Source organism: Scophthalmus maximus, chromosome 18, assembly GCF_022379125.1.
Source record: "Scophthalmus maximus strain ysfricsl-2021 chromosome 18, ASM2237912v1, whole genome shotgun sequence".
Classification (NCBI taxonomy): domain Eukaryota; kingdom Metazoa; phylum Chordata; class Actinopteri; order Pleuronectiformes; family Scophthalmidae; genus Scophthalmus; species Scophthalmus maximus.
Genome location: NC_061532.1, coordinates 8,561,517 through 8,583,123, shown reverse-complemented (window position 1 = coordinate 8,583,123; position 21,607 = coordinate 8,561,517). Strand labels below are relative to the sequence as shown.

The 21,607-nt window shown below is 41.8% G+C and overlaps 1 protein-coding gene across 11 annotated transcripts in view; it reads left to right on the top strand.

The window, feature by feature from the left end:
- syndig1l (synapse differentiation inducing 1-like) overlaps positions 1-21,214 on the top strand; it is a 174,840-nt gene extending 153,626 nt beyond the window's left edge. For 8 of the 11 annotated variants that reach the window (XM_047328684.1, XM_047328682.1, XM_047328680.1 and 5 more), the window contains 2 exons: positions 9,871-10,008; positions 18,338-21,214. In XM_047328684.1, coding sequence (XP_047184640.1) covers positions 9,871-10,008; positions 18,338-18,496 — 297 coding nt within the window. In that variant the 3' untranslated portion in view covers positions 18,497-21,214. The remainder of the gene's footprint in view (positions 1-9,870; positions 10,009-18,337) is intronic. The other 3 variants (XR_004786441.2, XR_004786439.2, XR_004786440.2) reach the window with 3 other exon arrangements.
- The last annotated feature ends 393 nt before the right edge of the window (positions 21,215-21,607 follow it).

The window sequence follows — 21,607 nt, the reverse complement described above, 5'->3', positions numbered from 1 at the left end:
CTTTGATCTGATTCAGTCAGTTTACATTTTCAAGTACGTTCATCTGCATAAAAAAACAGCACGCCGGATAAGATCCGCCAATTCTATTTGTCTGCCATCTGTTACACCTTCTCCAGTGCATGAAATTAGCATCTATCATCGCATTTCATATTGATGTAACACTTTGAACTTGGTGGTACTCCTGCTCATTTGTAATATCTATATAAATGCCCTCTTCCCAGCTTTACTGATTGTAACATTGTTTTTTTTAGCCCAGGTATCCAGCTGCTAAAATGAAGGGGGCGTGGGTGTAAAATAATAGGGTTTCATAATAAATATACTTCTAATTGCCGTCTGCCTCCTCTGTGCAGTGTTTTAGGCCAGGTTTGATTGAAGGGGTTGTCGATGCTCACTAAGTCTTATGCTCTCATTAAATCTAAAATGTAGCCATGCTTTGGTTCAGCGCACACACATTGTTCCTTTTCTGAAAGGTCCAGCACTCAGTATGAGCCTGTGTCATATATGCCCGTGCAATCTTTCAGAGATATCCCATTTCTAATTTAGCGGCAAATGAAAAACCGATCTGTTGGATCATTTCAATTCAGCGAGTCTGTCAAGTGGATTCTGTAAGGCGCTGTCTCCTCCGCTAACTGGAGATATTTATTTCACGGTCCTGGTGTTTCTGCCTGAGCTCTAGAGATTGTCACTTTGTGGTGCTAGAAAAGATTAATTGTGACACGTCAAAGAGATATAAGACTATTGCTGAATAAATGCCGTAAAACTTAACGGGAAAAACATAGTCCTTCACTCTGGTCTCTAAATACCATGAATCACAGTTACCACAGGAGTTGATTCTGAACTAATAAAAGTTAACAAAGACATAACCTTAAGTTCACTGAATTCTGTCAAAATACTACTAAAGATTAAAGTTCAAAAGATAATAATAATGATAAATAAGGTTTTCCTACTATAATTGGACTCCCAGCATTTCACTTGCTTTTCAGTACCTTGTCCCAAACTGTCTTCAGCTGAATCAAGGACTGACTCAAGTTCATCCAGTCAGGCATCTGGAAGCGAGCTCAAACATTTCCCCCCTGTTGTCTGAGAAACATTTTCACATTCAGTCACATTTGAAATGTCAAGGACTTTCCACTAGCAGCACCGTCGAGAATTCCAGCCAAAATTGCATAATAGTCTCCAAATTTATGTTTCTGTGTAGTGCAGCATGAGGGACAAATGTTTTATTTTTTTAAAATAAAATAAAATAAAGCTGCTAAAAAAAACAACACCTTTTTTAAAATGTCTCCCTGCCTTCCTTTTCAAAAGTTTTTGAAATAATACATCTAAGGGACCTCGAAATTTCCTCATTAAAAAACAACAACATGGTTTTGGGAAACTGTCTCTCGGTGTGACAACATGAAAGACACCCGAAGTTTAAAAAAAAAACAGAGAATAAATAGCACCGCGCATATTTAATCAAAGCCTGATGATGTCCCTGTGCAAGTTACATCTACATTTCAGAAGATGCTGGAATTCATGTTAGTGCCGCTGTAATAATTACAATAACACATTAAACGTCCCACGGCGTCTCCTGAGTCAGAACATCATCATCATAATGGCACATCTGTAATGTGGTGTCCAACGAAAAACTGAAGGAGCGGCAGCCTGAGTCGGCCGGCAATCTGATACCCTTTGCTTGCTGGGGTGGAGTGGAGGAGAAATGGCTAATCAGTCTGATTCAGTGCTTTTCAATTATCATTTGACGTGCCCTCCTTCACTTCCCCTTGGCACGTGTTCACACATCGCACCGCACGTCACACCCACGGCCACTTGTGGAGTGAAGGCGGCCGGGTCCAAGGTAAGCAGAAAATGAGGCATACTTGTCCTTGAGGGGCTCTGGTAATTAAGAATAATGACACATGATTAAAGAGAGGTTATTTTCATAAATAAGCCCTTATACTCTAAACACTGATTGCTTTAAAATGATTTACTTCCACTTAATATTCCCCGTGTTATCGGGCTGAGGAAGTGATAAAAGCTTACAGGGCACCGTTGCCCTTTCACTCCCGCAGCCCTCGAAGGGCCGATTTCAAGGAGCCCAGCTTAGTTCGTCAGATTTGATCAACATTAAAAGGTGCAAGGTAGTTTTCTGACAGCGGAACGTCCAGATTTGTGCACGTCCCACCGGAGGCACGGTCTCCGAAGTCAGACAGGGAGGCACACATGGTTGCAGGGTCAAAAGCGCTCACCCATCCTTGGCTTGAACACAGACAAGCAGGGCTTGATTGTTGTTCAACTGCGGACCACACGCTGCCAGTGTTTCCAGGAGGGACACTGGTCAAGGACTTGTGTCTCACATGCAGTAAGTGGCCTCCCTCTGTCTTCGCCATCCCTCCCCAGAGGGAGGGAGTTAGCAGCCAAAGGGCACTGGTAGAGTTGGTCATCCATAACTGGGCGGAACATGGAAATAGCCTCACTTTAAAAGTCTCACAGTCTGGGCTTATTCCAGCTGACTGGACCGTTAACTGCGGATCATTCCCCCTAAAATCTCACCCCATTTCCAAAATAAAAGAATGAAATTCTTTCAAATTTACACCATGTTTTAAAAAAATATTGACTGTTATTTTGACCAAATTCCTTACGCTCTATGTGTTTTTTGTTCCATAATTATAGTTGTTTAAACGGTAGAGGTATAAAAAGACGAGACTGTGATATACTTGTACAGTTTATGTTCTCCCAACATCTACAATAACTCTTCTCCGTACAAGCCGGCATGTTTTTTTCACACTTCGCCAGCCATTTCATCACTTCTGGGTGATGACTGAAATCTCTTCCAGAGGAGTTGAGGGAAACACCTGAATGCACCATCAGCTCTAGATCTTTAGGGATTAACAGTGAAGGTTCGCGCAGGCTTTCATGTACTGTGAAGAAGGCACTTTCATGGGCTCCATCCCTCGCAGGATACAGCCCCTGATTTCGAGACACAAGGTTCCTGTATCTGCTGCGATACACAAAGGGTCACTATTTTGTTTCGGAAGTTGTTGTTTTTTACATTTGGTCAGAATGTAAATTTCAATATCAATGTTTCAATGGAGTTTTCCAGACTGGAAAAGTTATAATAAAATGAAATGTGAGACACGGTTATTACCTTCAATTAGAAAATAAGAAATTAAAGATTCCCCTCAATCTTGCTTTTGAATAAATTCCCTGGAAGAAGAAAAGTAGCAGCACAGTGTTGTCTGGCTGCATGCCAAACTTCACTGGCGCTTCTTTAATCCTTGCCTTGAATGGCAGCTCAGAGTATTAAAAAGTAAATAATGAGAAAGATGCTTCTGGGATGCGATGAGTTTTGAGCAGTGGCAGCACTTCGGGGGATGATTGCATGTTACAAATCCGAGCTGCTTTCCACACAGACAGACATTGTCCATCAGTCTGTTGGATTTAGACGGATTTACATGGTTTTTTTCGTCTTTTGTTCAAAAATAAGCACAACAATCAATTTTTTGCGGCATATAATTGGTACAGCACCTCGGGGATGTTCAGCCTTATTCCACCACTCTGTCCCTCTCCATTAGTCTGGCAGGTTCAGTGACACACCACCTCATTGGCAGTGAATATGTTATACAGCGCTTTCATATTGCAAATGAAACAGATGTGAAGGGCAAATCAATTACTTGCTAAATATAGGTGCCCCGCGCTTCGCTCTAATGCAGCAATCGTAGGCAGAGTTGCACCAGTCTCGATATGTAGGAAGGTGTTAGTAGGAAGCTTGTACTGTAGCTGGCATCTTTGGAGTTTGGATCTTTTTCGATTTGCAGGATTATGTGAATGCAGCTCTAAAATTGAATCCAGTCATGTTTCTACTGTAGCTTCTGGGTCAATTTTGTTTGAATTCTTTTATTTTATTTTGTAATATATTGAGTATTGTATAATGAGTATTGAGAAATTCCTATTATTTTATCAGATTGAATCACTGATTTCTTTGATACACAGCACAGTTTTTCTGGTGCACTTCAACCTGAGCACGGTGTGAATACTAAGCGGGATGTCTAGCGTGCCTCATTACTCCGTCCTAAATAGTACACCTGTCAACAAGAGGCCGGGGGGTAATGGGAAGAAGAAATAACAAATATTTTGCTCATTAATTCACTGCAGGTAGCACATCCCCTCCAACAGACTGTCATGCATGTTCGGGAGGACTGCAAACAATGACGAGGCCTTTGTCATTGTGATCACACACTCTGTGACTGAGTGGCCCTCGGAGGTTCCTGAGTGGGGGTGGACCTGATGGGGCCGCTGAGCCCAGACCCTGATGTGTGAAGCGGGGCTAAGTTTTTCTTTTTACCAGCCCTTTGGTAGCCCCCTGTCACACTGCCTGATGCATTACAGACCCTTAAGATGCCATCATGTTTACATCGGGGGTCACGGGCTCTTGCCGCAGCATCACTTGATATGCCCAGGCGTGGATACAGAGCAGACGAATGTTGCACTGATGCTACATCAGGATGCCGAGCATGTGACCTGCGCCGTGTGTCAAACAGAGGCGGAGACCAGGAGACCTGCAGATGAGTCCTGACAGACGACCGAGCGAACGCGCCATGCCTTTTGTGGAAACACAATTAAATGACAGGGGACCATAAAGAACGCACGGATTGTAGTGACTTCTGCTTGCTGCCTTTTCTAATGGTGTGTTTTCTCGTGCACAGAGGAGGGCACGGTCGGAGCTACTAGAGATCTTAAGATAGCATCGAGCATACATTTGAATGATTTCCCATGCATAGTTGGTCTACATCTGAGTTGAAAAAAGTCATTTTACGTGCAGTTTCTCACTAGCTTTTCATTTGCATTGAGGCAAGCAGGGGCAGGATTTTGATTTCGAAGTTGGGGGAAGGGACACAGTTGGTAAGGAAGGTCTTGCAGCCAAGATACCTAGAACATAACACCACTTTGTTTTCATAATTTTGATTTGTCCCGTCCATGAAATTGCTGTGACAAAAATACTCACTTTACACTAATACAGCGAAATGTGATCGATAGATTGACTCACTGAGGCAAAAGGAAAGCAAGCAGCATATTAAAGCCGGTGTCCTTAGTTCCCTGCATAACTAATGTTAATGAACACAGCGGTGGACTGACTGTTTTCATTTTAGACAATATGTTAAAATATACTTAAATGAGATAAGTTAAACAGTTGTTTACAAAGTGATAGTGATATTCCAACATTGTCTCACTAGAGATATTCATAACATTGTCTAACTTATGGGGTTGCGTCTCAAGACATTACTCACGCTCATGTCATTTTTGGACTTTTTTGGGGACAGAAACTGCCGTCGCCTGTGCCCCCCACCACCATCATAAACTCTGCTCCTGCAGTCTCGTAATTGAATTCTCTTTGGTTGTGAAGTACTTTGTTTCTGCATTCAGACACCTCTCTCGACCTTTGTGTAGCTGCACAGTAAAGCAATTAACTTGCACAACCTCAACCGCACGCTTTTACTTCATGGAACGGTTCAGGAAGTCAACATTTCATTTCTGCGGGTGTTTTTAATTTGATTCAGTGTGGCCAGTGTTTTTTCAGTTCGTGATTTGTGTTGGTGGTGCTGAGTTTCCATTTTCCGCTCTTATACATTCGAGTGAGCTGCTGCGTTGCGAAGATCTTAAAGCTGTTGGTTGTCGGATGTATTGTATGGCAAAGGGAAATGCTATATTCACCTTTTCACGCACCTAAGTTAAAAAGGCAGCTCGCATACCATGGATTTGCATTTAAAAGCATCAGAAATAGAGGACACTGATTGATTTTGATATATCCTCAAGGAAAAATAATAATGAGTCCAGAATAAAGTCCAGACACGTGGATGGTGTGTAGGGTTATTTCATTGCCAAAATGTGCTTCTATTTATTTATTTCCATGCCAAGTGTAAATTATTATGATCATCCCAATGCATGTCTACAAACACCCAATTTGTATTTGTACATACCATCTTGAGATGCTATTTTTGTGATAGCATCCCAGGTAGACACAGGAGTCATGGTACGAGACATTCTCCTGACAAAAAAATAAAATCAGCACAAGAGGAACAAAGGCCCACCGAGAAATGTCCAGGGTTGAGAGAATGGCGCACAGGGGGTAAAAAATAAATGTGGATGGGGGCGCATTTTTTCTGCATGTTGTCGGGGCAATTTGGCACCTGATAAATTACACCAGCCCTCCTCTTGGCTGTGCTGTCATGGCAGAGTGGTGAAACCATCCATTAGCTCTTCGTTACCTGTCAGCCTGTTGCCTCGTGTTGACAGGATTTACGCCCCACATGACATATCTGAGCGCAGCGAGCAGCACCAGCATGCATAGTCATTAGGACTTTTAAGTACAGGAGAGGTGGGAAATGAATGACAGTGCATGTGTGAGCGCGCGCAGACACACACACACACACACACACACACACACACACACACACACACAGACACACACACACACACCACCACCACCACCACCACGCTCATTAAAAGACAACTAGGCTGGTAAACAAAAATGTCTGTTTACTTTAAATCAAATACCGAGGCCAGTTTTGTGACATATGACTCATTTACACAAGTTCCTGAGAATTTAATTTGAACTCATGGATAAAACAGATTTGAGGAAAAATACAGTTCTGTTTTCCCACTAATGATCACGCTAATAATGGGATGTGTGAGAACCTCGCAGATGGATCGGTCGCCTGTTTTCATCTGCGCTGGATCTCCTGCAACCTTTTGAAAGGTTTATAATTAATGACCTTCCCCTACATGCCAGACGGGTCTGCACATGCCAGACGGGTCTGCATGCAGCCTCCTATACATGCCCACCTGTCCGGAGGTCTGTACTGGCTTGAGCCGACTTCACTGTTCTCCTCCATGACTGCCTCTCTCTGCCTCTCTAACTCCTCTGTCTCTCTTTCCTTGGGAAACCGGAGCCGCACCAAACCGCTAGGATCCCTGGATGATGTGTGTTTTCTTTCTCCAAACAGCCGGAAGGCTGTGGAGATATTGTCAGGAGGCTCAAAGGCACAGAGCGGAGCCGGGCTGGCTCTGCAGCGATTGCACTATAGCGCTTGCTTAAGGCCGTGACGGCGGAATGACATTATGCAGTACGTAGGCGGCATTATGCTCACGTGTTATGACCTTTTTTTTTTGCCTCGGTGCTGCATCATGAAGAGAATGAAAACATATCGATCATCTCGACAAGGGGCTTGTGCTCGCCGCTTTCAACAGGTTTATAAGCACGGCTTGACAGCAGAGAGCGCGTGTTGTCTTTGAGTGCACGGACAAATTGGACAGGTTTTGCGCGCTCATCCTCATTTAGGCGTTAATGTAGTTGTTTTGTCTTCCAGAGGTCTGTTTTTAGAGAAAATTAATCCAGTGTTTCCCCTAACATTAGTGGGAAGAGCCCCAGCACATTTCAACCACACACCCACTAATCCCCACCATCAATCAACATGGCTATAGCGCGTGTGCATTATTAATATTAATTGAAAACTGTTTCACTCCTCCAAGCAAATGCATTCTCAACACTCCTACCTGGCTCCATTCATTTGAGGTTCAACTGAGGTGCACTCTCTCTCTCTTGTGGAAATAAAAAACACACACAGTTGCAGGTTTTTAAAAGAGTAATCCGTAGTGCCCCTTGTTTATTCAAATTATTCATCCACAAAGACGTGCTTTTGTATTAAGATTATGCTTATCCAAATTCCCTCAGTAATGTGTTTTCTAAAATGTTGCTTTAAATGCGTCAAGATAAAATCTAGGATGCTCGGGAACGCCCTCGTGGCCTGGAGGGTTCAGCTCTGACCATAAGCTGGGCCATTCCTGAGTCGAACCTCATCGCTCTTCATCACCTCCTGTCACATTGCAATTGTTCACTACAGTACTATACAGGTGTAAAATGAGGCCCCAAGCTGTATTAATAATTTATCATTTAAAAAGGGAATATAATTTTTTTATTTTTGTGCAGTGCATCCTACACAAGCCTGAAACAAAGGAGTGACTGGAGTCATGAGCTTAGCTGGAAGACTCTGAAAGGCCTTATTTATATAGGAAACCATCTGTGTGTTTTTGAAATTAAAGTCCAATGGCATACCGCAGCCACAAGGCACATGCAGGGCTTAAGAGATTTCTTTTGTCAGATTACTATCTTTGTGTAAATGTGAGTAGTGCCCCCCCCCCCCCATCTCTGATGAAAATATTAAAGTTAATGTTGAATTCATTCACACAACAATATAGTGTTAGCCTTGATTTTTTTTGGTTTGTTTCGTGTTCCACCCTCACACTGGATCATCCCTCAAACATGATGATGATGTGTGAAGGATGATGCTTAATTGCTCCTGTAGAAAGCGTGACCTCAATCTGCGGCTTCTTTTCATTACAGACACAATGGAAAATATAAATCTCTATTCCTGATCTTTCCTATATTGTCAAGAAACATCAACTATAAATGAATGTTCGTGTACGTGCATGTTGGGGGTTGAAGTAGCCAACATAGTTTAAAATTGTAAAGAGCACAGATTTGTTCTGCTGTCGACCAGGACCGAGGATCTCTAACCCCTCAGACTGTATGCAGATGTGTGAGCATCTTTTTCTCTTTTGCTGAAGGCGTCGCATATCCGTGTGAGGAATGTTGCGTGGAGCGTGAAATGGTTTCATAAAGCTTTAGGGAGGAGGTGGGTTTGATTCATAACTATTTCACGTCTGAAATGAAGTGTACCTTCAACCGTAGCTTCTTTTTTTTAATGCCTTTTGTTGTTTAGATGCCAAACTGTAGAAATCTGCATATTTCAGAACTAATGAGAAACAAATGGTCCATCACAGAATGTCCATGAATACGAGCCGGGACATTACGTGGAACCAAATGATCCTGCATACGGCAACTCCTCTGTGTTTTGTTTCCCTTTACACAAATGCCTTTTTCTCTTTCAATGAATACAGTTTCTCCACCCCACCCACTCGACATGAAAATCACATCTACCTGCACAAAGCTTGTTGTGCTGCACAGAGAAAAACTTTTTCTTTTTTTACAAATGATCAAACCTCTCCAAAAAATTATAGAAAACGCAGTACTGCCTAGATGGGGAAGGGGGTTACAAGATTTGTTTGCCTCTGATAATGATTGGCCGAAAGGGCTGAAAATATTTATGGGGGATATGACACAAGGAGGAATAAAACTGCCAAGTGTACTCTATGTGGGATGAAGGTGCTTGTATGCAGGATACAGATCTTTCCTGGTGTTGCAATTCATTTTAAAATGAGGGATTTGCATCTCCATCATACACATCTGGGTGTATTGTCAATGAGCCACTGCATTAAAGATACTGTACTGGATATATGCTACTAATTCGACACAATATGATTCACCCCTACTGCGAGGCAGTGCGATTCAACACATCACCAATGTGATTCAAAATATGGTGCAATTCAATTCAGTATGGTAGAGATAGTTTCTGGTCTTCCTTAAAGCTACAGTGTGTACTTTTTTACTCAACCGTCTCCAGTAACACTAACAGTATTAACAGTTGAACAATTTAATGATGCTCAGAATTGACAATTAAGCCCAGTGTAATGTGCAGTAACTACTGACAGCACAAAGACACTGTCAGTAGCTAAGGGAACCAAAACATTTCCTCGATTTGTCGCAGTTCAGTTGAATGTGCAGCTCTTCTTCCTCCATGACAGTCTGTGATTCGCCCGGACATCCTTTTAGCCTTGAATTGAAATACAAAAAATCCAAACTTTTCATATTTTGATTAAAGAATGTCATTCTTGACTCCACCCACCTGTTGTCAACTGCAACATCACCACACATGAACCATAAGACTTTTCATTTGAATGTGCTGTGACCTGATGTGCTGTTGCTCTGTGCAGACGGACTGCTCCAGCGACAGCGAGAGCGAGGACAACTTCATTGTCGTCCCTCCACGAGATCACCTGGGCCTGGCCATCTTCTCCATGCTCTGCTGTTTCTGGCCCCTGGGGATCGCAGCCTTTTACTTCTCGCAGGGGGTAAAGCCACACACACACACACACACACACACACACACACACACAGTGCCTTTGTGTATATATATATATATATATATATATATATATATATATATACACACGCATATATTGCAAATGTATCCAAAGTTGTTGTCTGACATTTGTGAATCATGCAGCAACTGTTTGTCGAACACGGAAACAGGTGCATCCACCCACGTACACGCAGACGTATTTTTCCATGAATTTGCAGACACGCGCAGCACATGAGCACGCATGCACGTTCCCGTCTCTGCGAATGACTCGTCACCCGAAGATTAAGGACTATCGCACGTAAAATAAAAGCCTGACAGCTGACTTGCTTACCACCGACGCAAGGACCCTTTGCCGAGGTATCCATCAATAACTCAAGGCCAATCTATAATGGCTGCTTGATGTTCTGTAAACAGGCTGAAAAGAGGCTTTGGGAAGAGTACATAAATCACCTTCAAGGCTCCGCCTGTAAATTCCAACAAAGAAGGTGTCTAAAATGCTAAGATGAGAGAGGGCCTTTGAACTAGTGGGGATTTCAAGGGGATTGGTCATGACCCCATTACAGGTGTGGCGATGTATTCAAGGCGATGAGCTCTCAGGCACTTTGAGCAGCCCCGTTTGAACTGCAGATTAGAAAGCATAATGTGAGATAGGAAATGCATGAAAACACACTAAGATAATTTAATTTCAGATTTTCTTAGTTGTATTATTTTTTCTAGGTGTATTAATCGTTCCGCTTTCATGCACAAACACAGTGTTTAGGAATATTAGAATGAAAGAGAATGATTGTCTTCACTTTTACATTTATGAAGGCAAGGCACGTGAAAATAATATGGCCTTGCCATAGATACAGTGTTGTATTATTGATGCTGCTAAAGTTTAAGCCACATCATGTTTACATGTATTGGTATTTCACGTGTTGGTGATCTGAAAAGTGACATCATGCGCTGGTTCATACATGTTGACCGTTTCCAAGTTAATCTTTACACCCACCTCAAACCAATCAAGTAATGTTTCACGTGTGCCAAACTGTAGAGGCAGAAGTTATTTCCACAGAGAGCAGTCCATGTGATCTGTGGAGCTGACAAGAGAACACCGTTAATTCTGAAGCTTTTGCCAATATGTTCTTCGCCTGCAACTGCACTTAAAAGCTGTCTAATGGATTCCAACTAGACTTTTCTTTCCCTTTTCAATTGTCCAGGGAACAACTCTTGATGATGGTCTGTCAGTCAGACAAAGAGCAAAGTGATCGCCACTTCACTTGCTGCTAATCAATTCTGACTATAATCAATATGAAAAAGGATAAAAGGCCAGGTGTAAAGACACACAGACACACACACACACACACACACACACACACACACACACACACACACACCCGCAAAGAAACACACAGTATAGTGTATGTTTAAAACCACATGTGAACACACACTTTGTAGTCACACACGCTTGAGACAAAGAATCTTTTCAGTGAATTGCTCTGCCTTTGACTATCTTATCAAAAGCTTGAGCATTCAGCTGTCCTATCTGCGGGCACGAGTAGTCCAAGGCAGATGAAGGCAGTCAGTGAATTATCTTGTCAGAAGCTAATTTGATTCTTCCTGGGTAATTATGGGGAAGTGATGGCTGTGTTTAGGGAAGGTGCTGTTAGAAGGTGACGTCCAGACGAGCTGTCAGGAAAAGATACGGTGGGAGTCAGGGATCGCTTCATTTTATGGCTCAATAAACCACTTCACTGGTCTTCATTTCATTCAATTGTGAAAATGAAGACCCCCCCGTCCCCGTCCCCCGTCCCCGTCCCCCCCGACTAAATGAATTAATTCGGGAGGAGCTCACATGCAATATTGTACGTTTTCAGCCGACCACCGGCTGGAATTTGATAGACTATGTCTCAGCAATGTCTGTCCTCAGAGACAAATGTAAACTATCTAGCTGGACAACATGTTGGTTAAAGTCAAAATATGACTCTTTGTCACTTGTTTTACCTTATTAAGTACATGTCTCTAACAGGAACTAGCCCTAAATAAAAGCTACCTTTAGAAATATCATAATTCTACCTGTGAACTTCTAAATGAGTAATACTTTTTGACATAAACTCAAAAAACTTAAGGACAGATTTACATAAAATTTGGTGGGAATATCGCTTGGGAGGGTAGCTCCAGATCATACACTTTTGGAGTTTTGTATGTTGTAAATGTTGTAAATGACATTTTCATTACAATATAAAAAAAAATTGTATTGCAGCACCCCATGATGCTTTTCACTGTGTTTAGTATTCATAGCGGCACATTAACAAGTGATAAAAACGAGCAAGTGCATTGCTCATTTTAAATTTCCTGCACAGATTAGTTTGGTGTTAACATTGGATTTTGTTCGGATGTAATTGCCTGTGATGACGGCTCAGAATTTCAACTCAGATGCTTGTGTGCAGTTGTTCCAACTCTGCTGCTTGTAAGTACTTAATAAACGGCAGGATGTGACAGCAGGAGAACACTGTTGAATTTTTGAAACCGATCTCTGCGTTGTTGTTTTTTATCCATGACCGTTGCACAACGATGGCCCTACAGTGGGTTGGGTTTTCAAAGTGGGACTATTTCAAAAATACCTTGTGGTTTCTATCTGAGGGCATCTACATGCAACCTATATGGATCTCTAGGTCAGAGGACTTGTTGCTTCAAACGCTTCTCGACTCCACTGTCTTTGTAGTCCCTGCTCTCTGACTGTGTTGGGCATAGTAAGCAGATGCATCATAGGATTTGACAAGGGCAGCTGGATGAGGTAAGAAGAATATTTCTGAAATGATTGCGCATCAGCTTCACCACTTACTCCGAGGACATTTACAAACAAACAGGTAAGCAAGTGTAATAGACTATGGGCACAGCAGATCAATAGTCTTTTTGTTCCAGTGGAAGGTCAGTTGTAGTGGACAGAGAGAGCTGCTGAATGGCTTCAGGAGTAAAGTGAAGACATCACATTTATGAACATGCACGCAATATGCACACATGCATTCCTGTACCGTTTTAAAAGCCCTGTGTCCTATTTGCCAAAGACTACAACTTGAATACCGTGCGATGTCGTTGTGGCGAATGGTGCCGCGGTTTAGGATGCTGCATGAGCCACACACACACCCACCCACACGCGATAATGACTAGAATACCATGAATAACTGGTGAAAATTAGCTTAGAGCATTTGATTGGGAAGCGGAATTGAGTTTCAATTACCGCCGCTAATAGGGTTAGTGTTTTGTTTGGAGATGCTGATAAATGTTTCTCTCGGCTCTGAGACATCTGCGCTGGAAAGTGCATGCAGAGATGACAAGCAGCAGCGATTCCTGTCCCGATTATGCAAATGAGCCTCCTCTGAAGTTATCCTATGGCATACAAGGATGGGTGAAAATGAATGAGCAGCATGAATGGAACAGTTTCTGTATTTGCATTTGCGCGTGTCTGCGTGAGGGAAGTCGCGAGACCGACGCAGAGCGAGAGAGGGGGAGAAAGAGAGCGATTTTGGGCTGCGTGTGTTATGTATTTGGAATAAAAACCTGTTAAGTGTGCTGACTTCCGAGAGCGCATTGCAGTAGGAGTCTCCATGCAGCTAAGCACGAGATGTTATCTGGTTTTTCTTATGACACCCCATTTCAGTCATTTTGTCAAGGTTGTGGAGATAAGACTGATCCTTCTAACCATTTTCCCCTCAAGGGGATTCAAGGAAAAATCCTCACATTGACATGTACAGATGTACAGTACTGCCCGAAAGAGTTAATTATGAACATCAGTATTGTGATTTAAAACTTGTTTTAATACCTTTCCCCATTGCTTCTTGGCTTGACCTTGTAAAAAAAAAAAAATACCCTGATCTGCCACAACATTAAAATCAGTTCCAGGTTTTAAAAAGCTGGTGCTGGTCTAAATTTCTTAGAAGGAAAAGAAACCTTGAAATCGACTTTAGCTTGCACTGGTAACCATTGAAAAGATGCCGGGGGGGGGGGGGGGGGGGGGGGGCGAGTCTGGCTGCAGCATTATGAACCAGAGAAAAAGGCATAACAATTAACAAGGCGTTTTTTAGATTCTGGTTTCAGTATCACAGGTCACATTTTAGCAGTATTGTTAAGATGAAAAAATGCTATCTTGGTAAAAGTCTTGACACAAGACTGGAATGTAAAAAAACAACAACACTCAAATTCCAAAATAAATGTCCATATATGGCTGGTTTAACAACTAATAACTCATTTATTTATCAGAAATTTATCAGCCTTTACATGTAACAGTAGAATGTTCAAACCAATTAATTTAATTTAATGAAGCTTTTATCTGGGTCAGAATCCCAGTGTCACCAGGATAAGATCGTCTAGGTTTTCGAGGGAATGTCAATTTTCTGTGTTTAAGTCTCTGTGTGTTTTGTAGATCTCGGGCTCTCCCCTCAGTCTGCCAAACAAAGCCCACCTATACAGAAAGGAGACACAGACCCACAAGTGCCTGAACCTGCCTGAACCTGCCGAAAAGGAGAGGAAGTGGCTTTATTCCAAATTCCCTCAAGATTTCTGAGCTTGGCACTCTGCCATGATGAGTGGGGTCAGGCATCCTGGGAAGAAAACTCTTTTGAGCTACTTTTAACCACAAAACAAGAGTTTGCGGGCAAAGTTGAAGGTCAAAACAAGGATTTGCCAATAGTCTTGCGAACTCCACATCACTGCAGACACTGCATCTAACCAGCAGTCACAATCCCTCTCAACCTCAGATGTGAATAAGAAACATCACATTGTTTGTTTGCAGCTGGACTCAATTACAAAATTAAAAGGACATGGTTTATATGAGATGACCCTGGTTTAAAAATTGCAGGAACTGACCCTGGTGTCAAATGTGTCTCCCTCCTTATCTATCTCGCACATTACACATTAGCTCCATCATTATTAGAATGGATTCCGCAAATGACCGATGTCCTTTCAAACACACGCAGCCAACGCTTTTCAAACCGCGCTGCCATCCATTCGGAACAATAGTCTGAGCGATGCATTTTGTTATAGGCACAACAAATTAGGACTGGGATTTAGCAGAATGGTGAACCATTGACCAGGGAATCTGAATAGATTAACGACATTTGGAATAATACAGATCAGAGATTCGTTTAGAGGATGGAGATTGAAAATGGAAAAGCCAAACAATGCCACCGTTACACTGTCTACCGTTTGTGTGTACTCTCTGCTCCGCCTCCGACCTCTATTCACCGATGTGAATGACAGCAACAAATCTTAAGAGGCATCACTCTTTCCTCCCTTTTTTTTCCCCCCCTGGCAAGTTCATATAAATACTAAGATAGCTAGAGGAAACCCAGCACAACAGCTTTGTAAACGCATCCACAATGGGGAGGATAAACAAAACAAACCTCTATTTATCACTGTATTCATAAGCTACGAATGTATTTCAGTTATCGAGATGTTATGGATTTATACAAGAAGCAAGGACCCCTTTAAACCTCACTCAAATGGACCAGGCTTTAGTCATTTCTTAAAATAATTCAAATGTATTTTTATTTGATTTTGTATGTTGACAAGAAAAAGTCCCCAGGCCACGTTTAAGATTAAACTCCAGCAGCAAATTATTTAAAACTGCTCTCATCAGTGTTTTTACATAATCGGTTGATCATACGACTACATGTACAGTAAAGTGAAGAGGGCCTCTCGCAGTGACAAAAATCACTGTTGTTGAGAATATTGTCCGTTCTAAAGTCATAGCCTTACAGGGCTGACGTCCACACAAAACAAGGAAAGTGTTGCAAAAAGAGGTCATGATGATGGATAAACAACAGGTCAATACTGTTGCAGAATATGCAGGAAGCCTGTGCTGAGGAAGACAGGAAACACAACAAACCTTCACCATTTGAAAAAGGTACAATCCCACTGAGCATACAAAAAGTATTTGGTCCCAAACTGCAAGCTATCTAGCAGGCAAGTTGCATATCAGCAGAGTCGCGCCTTCCTGCCTTTTCAGTCATTATTGAGTTTGTATATTGTGCAATATGTGTGGCACAAAATGTCATTTCATTTTTTCATTTATTTATTTAAAAGCATTAATGCCGTTGCCCTGTCCTGGCACAAACCATTATGCCATATTCTTGAGAAGAGCAACAACATATTGATTCAAAAATAAATGATGGCTACAGAAAACCTTCATTAAAATGATCGAAGGTTCATTATTCAATCTGAATATAACCTCTTGAAAACCTACAATTGAAGTAGTTTTCATGTGAACAACAAATTCTCTTTACTTTCAGTGTGAATCATCAAAACACATATGTATGTATCCTTGAGTTCTAACAAACATGTTGAATCCTTTGTTATTAATAGTTCATATTTAAGTAATATTTGATATTGTCAAATATTAAGACAAGAGTCCAAATGGATCCGTATATCGCTTCATGTCAGCTGGATATGCAATAAAAACAGATTCATGCAGCTTTAATTTGTTGACCTAAGTATCAGCCTTTTTAATTACACTTGATTACATGATAATTAATAATGTATAGAAACAACGACCTATTTTACATATTCTTTTGTACTTCTTATTCAATCTCAAATGTTTCCAGCAATTTTCAAACCTAGAGAAATACGCAATTTCAGTCCAATTAATGGTCTGTTTCATTTGGTGGCCTGCCAATGGAGTCATACCCCCAGGCAGTCGAGTTTTACCTTTTATGATCTTGTTTTTATATATATATATTCTGCTTCATGCAGGATTTTAGTCATTGGATGTCTGAATCTCTTGGAAGTAATCAGAGAGAGAAAATCTGAGCAAAAGTTAGTGGCGGCTCCGAGATGGCGTCAGAGAAACAGTGAAACTGCTTTGTTCATCGTTTTTACTGGTTTTAATCAGATGGTCTGTTTGCTCTAGCGAGGAAGAGTCCTCTGCAGATAATTCTGCTACCGGTTAAACCCTCCCGAATTATTGACACTGAAAGAATCCTAACCAAGGGAAGCTGCAATAATGGTTCCAAAGGCAACTCCCATGATCCCACACTACTTCATGATGTCCCCAAGACCTCTGGTGGCAGAAAATGACATTAGCTATCAATTAAATATCACAAAATGTACCAAAATACTGAATGAGGATTACTAGTACTTTGTTTTTTATCAGTAGTTGCTATTTTTTCGTACTGATTGATTCTGCTGTTGTGAAAAGCTTGTGCAGCCGTTGCCCTTGGGGCCTTTTTGAAGCACGGACCACTTGAGAGTCACCGGAGGAGAGAGATGTCTGGGCAAAGGGCCACTAACATAAAGAGGAAAACACGGTGACTCTGGTGTTGTTGGCGAGCCCGATCCAATTGTGGATTGGGTGAGATTTTTAGTTCAGAAAGCATGCACTATTAAACACAACAGAAAGTGTTTAGTGTTGAATATTGAAGCCTCTGTAGAGACAACACAATTGTAATATCAGTACATCTCATACACTTGTGTCAGAGGGCAAATCAATTATTACTTAAAGCTTCAAGACTAAGTGTTTTTGTGTATATATATATATAGATATATATATCTATATATATATAAAGTCTAATTATTCTTCTACAGGCTGCTGTTTAACGAGAAAGATTCCAGTTGTTTCATGCTGGTCACTTACTCACACTAGTAGTCAAACCAAGTTGTTATATAAGAAGAAGGTTGAACACGACACCAGAGAGAGGATCTATATGTGCCTGCAGTGGGCTGCGCAATGCACGACCACCTTTAATACATGGTGACTGGGTCAAGATGATGGTCTCGTTGCCTGGAAGAAAGAAGAATAAAAAAATCTTGCATGCAATAAGGCCATGTAGATGCACAAATAACCTCGTCTTCAGCCCATTTTTGCGTGAAAGCATGTCAAACTGAAAAAAAAAACATAGAACTACTGTCAAAATGTACCTCCTATTCCCAGCTTTTTTTCTTGCCTTTAACAATTCCCTTTGTGTAGTTTTCTTTTCTTGGATTTATGACATTTTTTAGTATTTTATTTTATGACAAATTGTGATGAATGTGCTCGGCTCGTGTGTCGTTTATGATTCGGCGCGAGCAGCTGTGATGATCATAACGTACAGTCCTTGACATTTTCACACTAATTGCCATTTTACGGCGCTGCCATGCATGATGGGCTCTCCTGGCTTACGCTGAACTACTCGGTCAACGGGCCCATCCTCCAGTTCAATTCCCTTGTTTATTTTTTTCTCTGCCCACCGCCACACAGAAATAATAAGCAGCTCCTGCAATTATGGTTCTTTTGAAGAATGGGTCGTTCTCTTGCTCCACACTGAATCTGACGTTCTGTTTTTCCTACAATTTCTCTGTTCCAGACCACCAAAGCGGTGAACAAAGGTGACTTCCCCCTGGCCAACATCGCCTCCCGACGGGCTTTGTTCCTCGCTGCCCTCTCCATCACTATAGGCACTGGTGTGTATGTGGGGGTGGTGGTAGCCCTCATTGCCTACCTTTCTAAACCGGGACACATATAGCAGCTGCAACTTCCCCCCACACACCTCCGGGGAGCCCAGGAAGAGAACAACGCCCTCTGGGGAACTGCACTGCTCCTGCAGACTTTGAGGAAAGTTTTTTGGGGGATGTACAGTTTTTTTTTCCCCTCCACCTTCCTTTCTTTCCAGCCTTCTCTCCCTACAGGCGTTCCGTCAGCCAAGATTAGCCACAGTGACTGGAGAGAGGTCAAGATGGAGGGTAAGAAGAGGGGGAATTGGGGATAGTCAACATTTTTATTGTTGTTGTTAAAATAGGGTTTGAGTAATGGAAGTAATCCCTGTTGGAGCCCAGTTTCCATCCCATCGACTTAAGTCGGCTTCATCAGGTTTTGGCTGGTTTTGAACTTCTAAGACTCGGACAGAAACGTTGAGACGATGACTCCTGCAACTTAAGTAATTATTAAACAGCAGAGTTCGCAGATGGTTATAAATACAAAATCAGTCTTCAAGCAACTCCATGTTATTGTTATTTGCGCTGCTGTTAAAACTGGAGCCCGTCTGTGGAGTCCTGTAGCCTGTCGTCTGAGTTTGCCACCAAGGACTGTCTTGAATAGACCATGCTCGGCCCTCATCCACTCCAAAGACTGGGACTCCATTTGTCTCTGTGCTGACTGCCTCACAGTGGAAGATAATAATAAAAAAAAACAACTTCATGCACAGTTTCTTAAATCATGACAAAGGAGGGCTTTCATTGTTTGAGAGAGAAAAAAAAATACAGAACTACTGAAAATAGTTCCATCTATGAAGAATAAAAGTGTGAGGGGATGAAAAAAAAAAATGGCCACGTCCAGCCAGGGACAGAGGCTGTTTTCCTACTGAACAATACGCACCGGCATGAATTACAAGAAACTTAACGGAGCCGCAGACCCGTATTTTACCTCGGAGACAATGTCCACCAATTAAACATGCGCCCTGAAGTCTTACAAACTCTGATTGTGCCAGATATAGTTTTGCCTACATACATGTGCTTTGTTTTTACGTTTGTCATTTGTTTGTCGCCTTGATTACTCTCATTTTTAAAGAATGTTCATTTTTACGGCCGCTGAAGTAAATCCCCGATGTCGAGGTGGCCAGATGGTCAGAAATTCAGTGGCAAATGGAGTCCAGTGTCTCCCAAAAAACGCTGCATCTGGTAACGTGGAATGAAATGAAGCATCAGCCGCTCACAATGGGCGTGGAAGTTGCACTGTAAATCAGGTAGATGGTGGCATTAAAAGGCGGCCTTACATATCCTCCAGGGCTGCACACATAAACAAAGTGTCGCAGTCTGACAGCTCTGAATGTAGCTGTAATAAATTATTCTTTGCATGCGTCTACTTATGCCGGCAGTACACTGCAATGCATGATTGAACGGATTTAGAGCTTTTTTGTCAGATCATAAAAAAAGCTTAAATTGAAATTGATCAGGACGCGAAGGGGCTCACATTTTGTGCTATGCTTTAACCCATATTCCTCAGTTCAGTTATTAAACGGAGGACAATTCATGGTAATCAAGTGTTGAGACAGGATTTCAAGAATTCACTGAGAGTGCTTGTATGAAGGGCTTATTAATTACCGAAATTGTGACTGATTTATTTTTTTCTATATTGTAGATTATACACCAGACAGATGCTATAGTTCAAAGAGTGAAGCCTCAAGAGGTGACGTTATACAGTAAGTTTGCCTGCACAGGTCCTGCATTCCTCATACCTGACATTTATGGTGCACAATTAGTTCCCAGTAATGGATTTTTCTGAAGGAATGTGTACTCTCTGGAGCATAGCCCTAAAATAGCACAACCACATTAGTTTCAATAATAAGCCACTTTTGACGTCACTGGTTCCTGTCATCCCCTGGAAGAAAACAATCCATTCACACATCCTCGGCCCTATGAACGTTTTAAAATAAACATGTTCGTCAGTTCCGTGCTAATGAAGATTGAATATCGCCTATGTTCGCCACAAGGGGAAGTTCCCACTGTGCTTTGCTTTGAATAAACCTGCAGCTAACACTTAGGTGTTTGTTTGAATTTCAGTTCAAACAGTTGTCTTTTGATTAGAGGCAGTCTGATAGAAACCACAATAAGCTGATTGCCGATGGATTTTATGGGTATTTGTTGGGAACCCCTACGATTTACCTCATTGAGTTTCTGGTCATCCGAGGACCTGTTTATTACACTGTATATGTTTGGCCCCTCTGACCTTTAACCCCTTCTGAACAGATGTTCCAGTGGTAACTCATGAGCTACTGATCCCAGGTACAGTGTATGCACACATCTTGACCATCACTGTACCGATGATGATATTTTTGCTTTCATATCTTGGAGAAACCTTAATCGCTGATAACGATGAACATGCTTTGCGTTTCGTAGCGCATCATTACACTGATGTTTTAATCTGGCTTCTTCGGCAACATGGTGTTGTTCAATATGTTACAACAGTACGTTGGTCTCAATGCAGTTGTTTTTTCCTTCTCATTGTGATGAGCTGATGTACTAATCCATGCAACAAAAGGTATTTGCTTAATTCATTCCTTGATGCCAGGGTGATAGTTCTTTCTTTGTGTCGTGCCCTTAAGCCGAATTTATGAAGAGCATTTTTTTGGGATTTATTTATTTTCATATTTTCTGTGAAGGCAACATGTACATAATGCAAATAAAGACATGTTCAAATGTAATGACGAATAAATCAGAAAGGAAGGGTGGCCTTCCTAAAAAGCAAACATTGTTTTCCTCTTTGAATTTGTAACATGAAGCTCAATAATCAGACTCATATCCAAAAACAGCCTCCGCAACCCGAGAGAACCGTCTGAGTAATTGAGATGCTCGAGTTGTCCTTAAAAAAAAATAGAAAAAGCAAAACACAGACTGAGTCATGGAGTGTAGGTGTCTGTGCCAGAAACAGACGGAGGGGGAGCTCTGAAGTTGGCAGTCGCGGTGTTCTCGTAGCTTTGCGCAGGGGAGATCGTTTCTCTTTGAGGTGCAACCATCACGGTTATTGGACATAAATGCAGCGCTGCACTCGACGCGACATTTCTCACACACAAGAACAAGAGCAGGACATGACATTCACGTCCGCGCAGTCTAACGGCAGCAATTAGGCTTCGTTTTAGTGT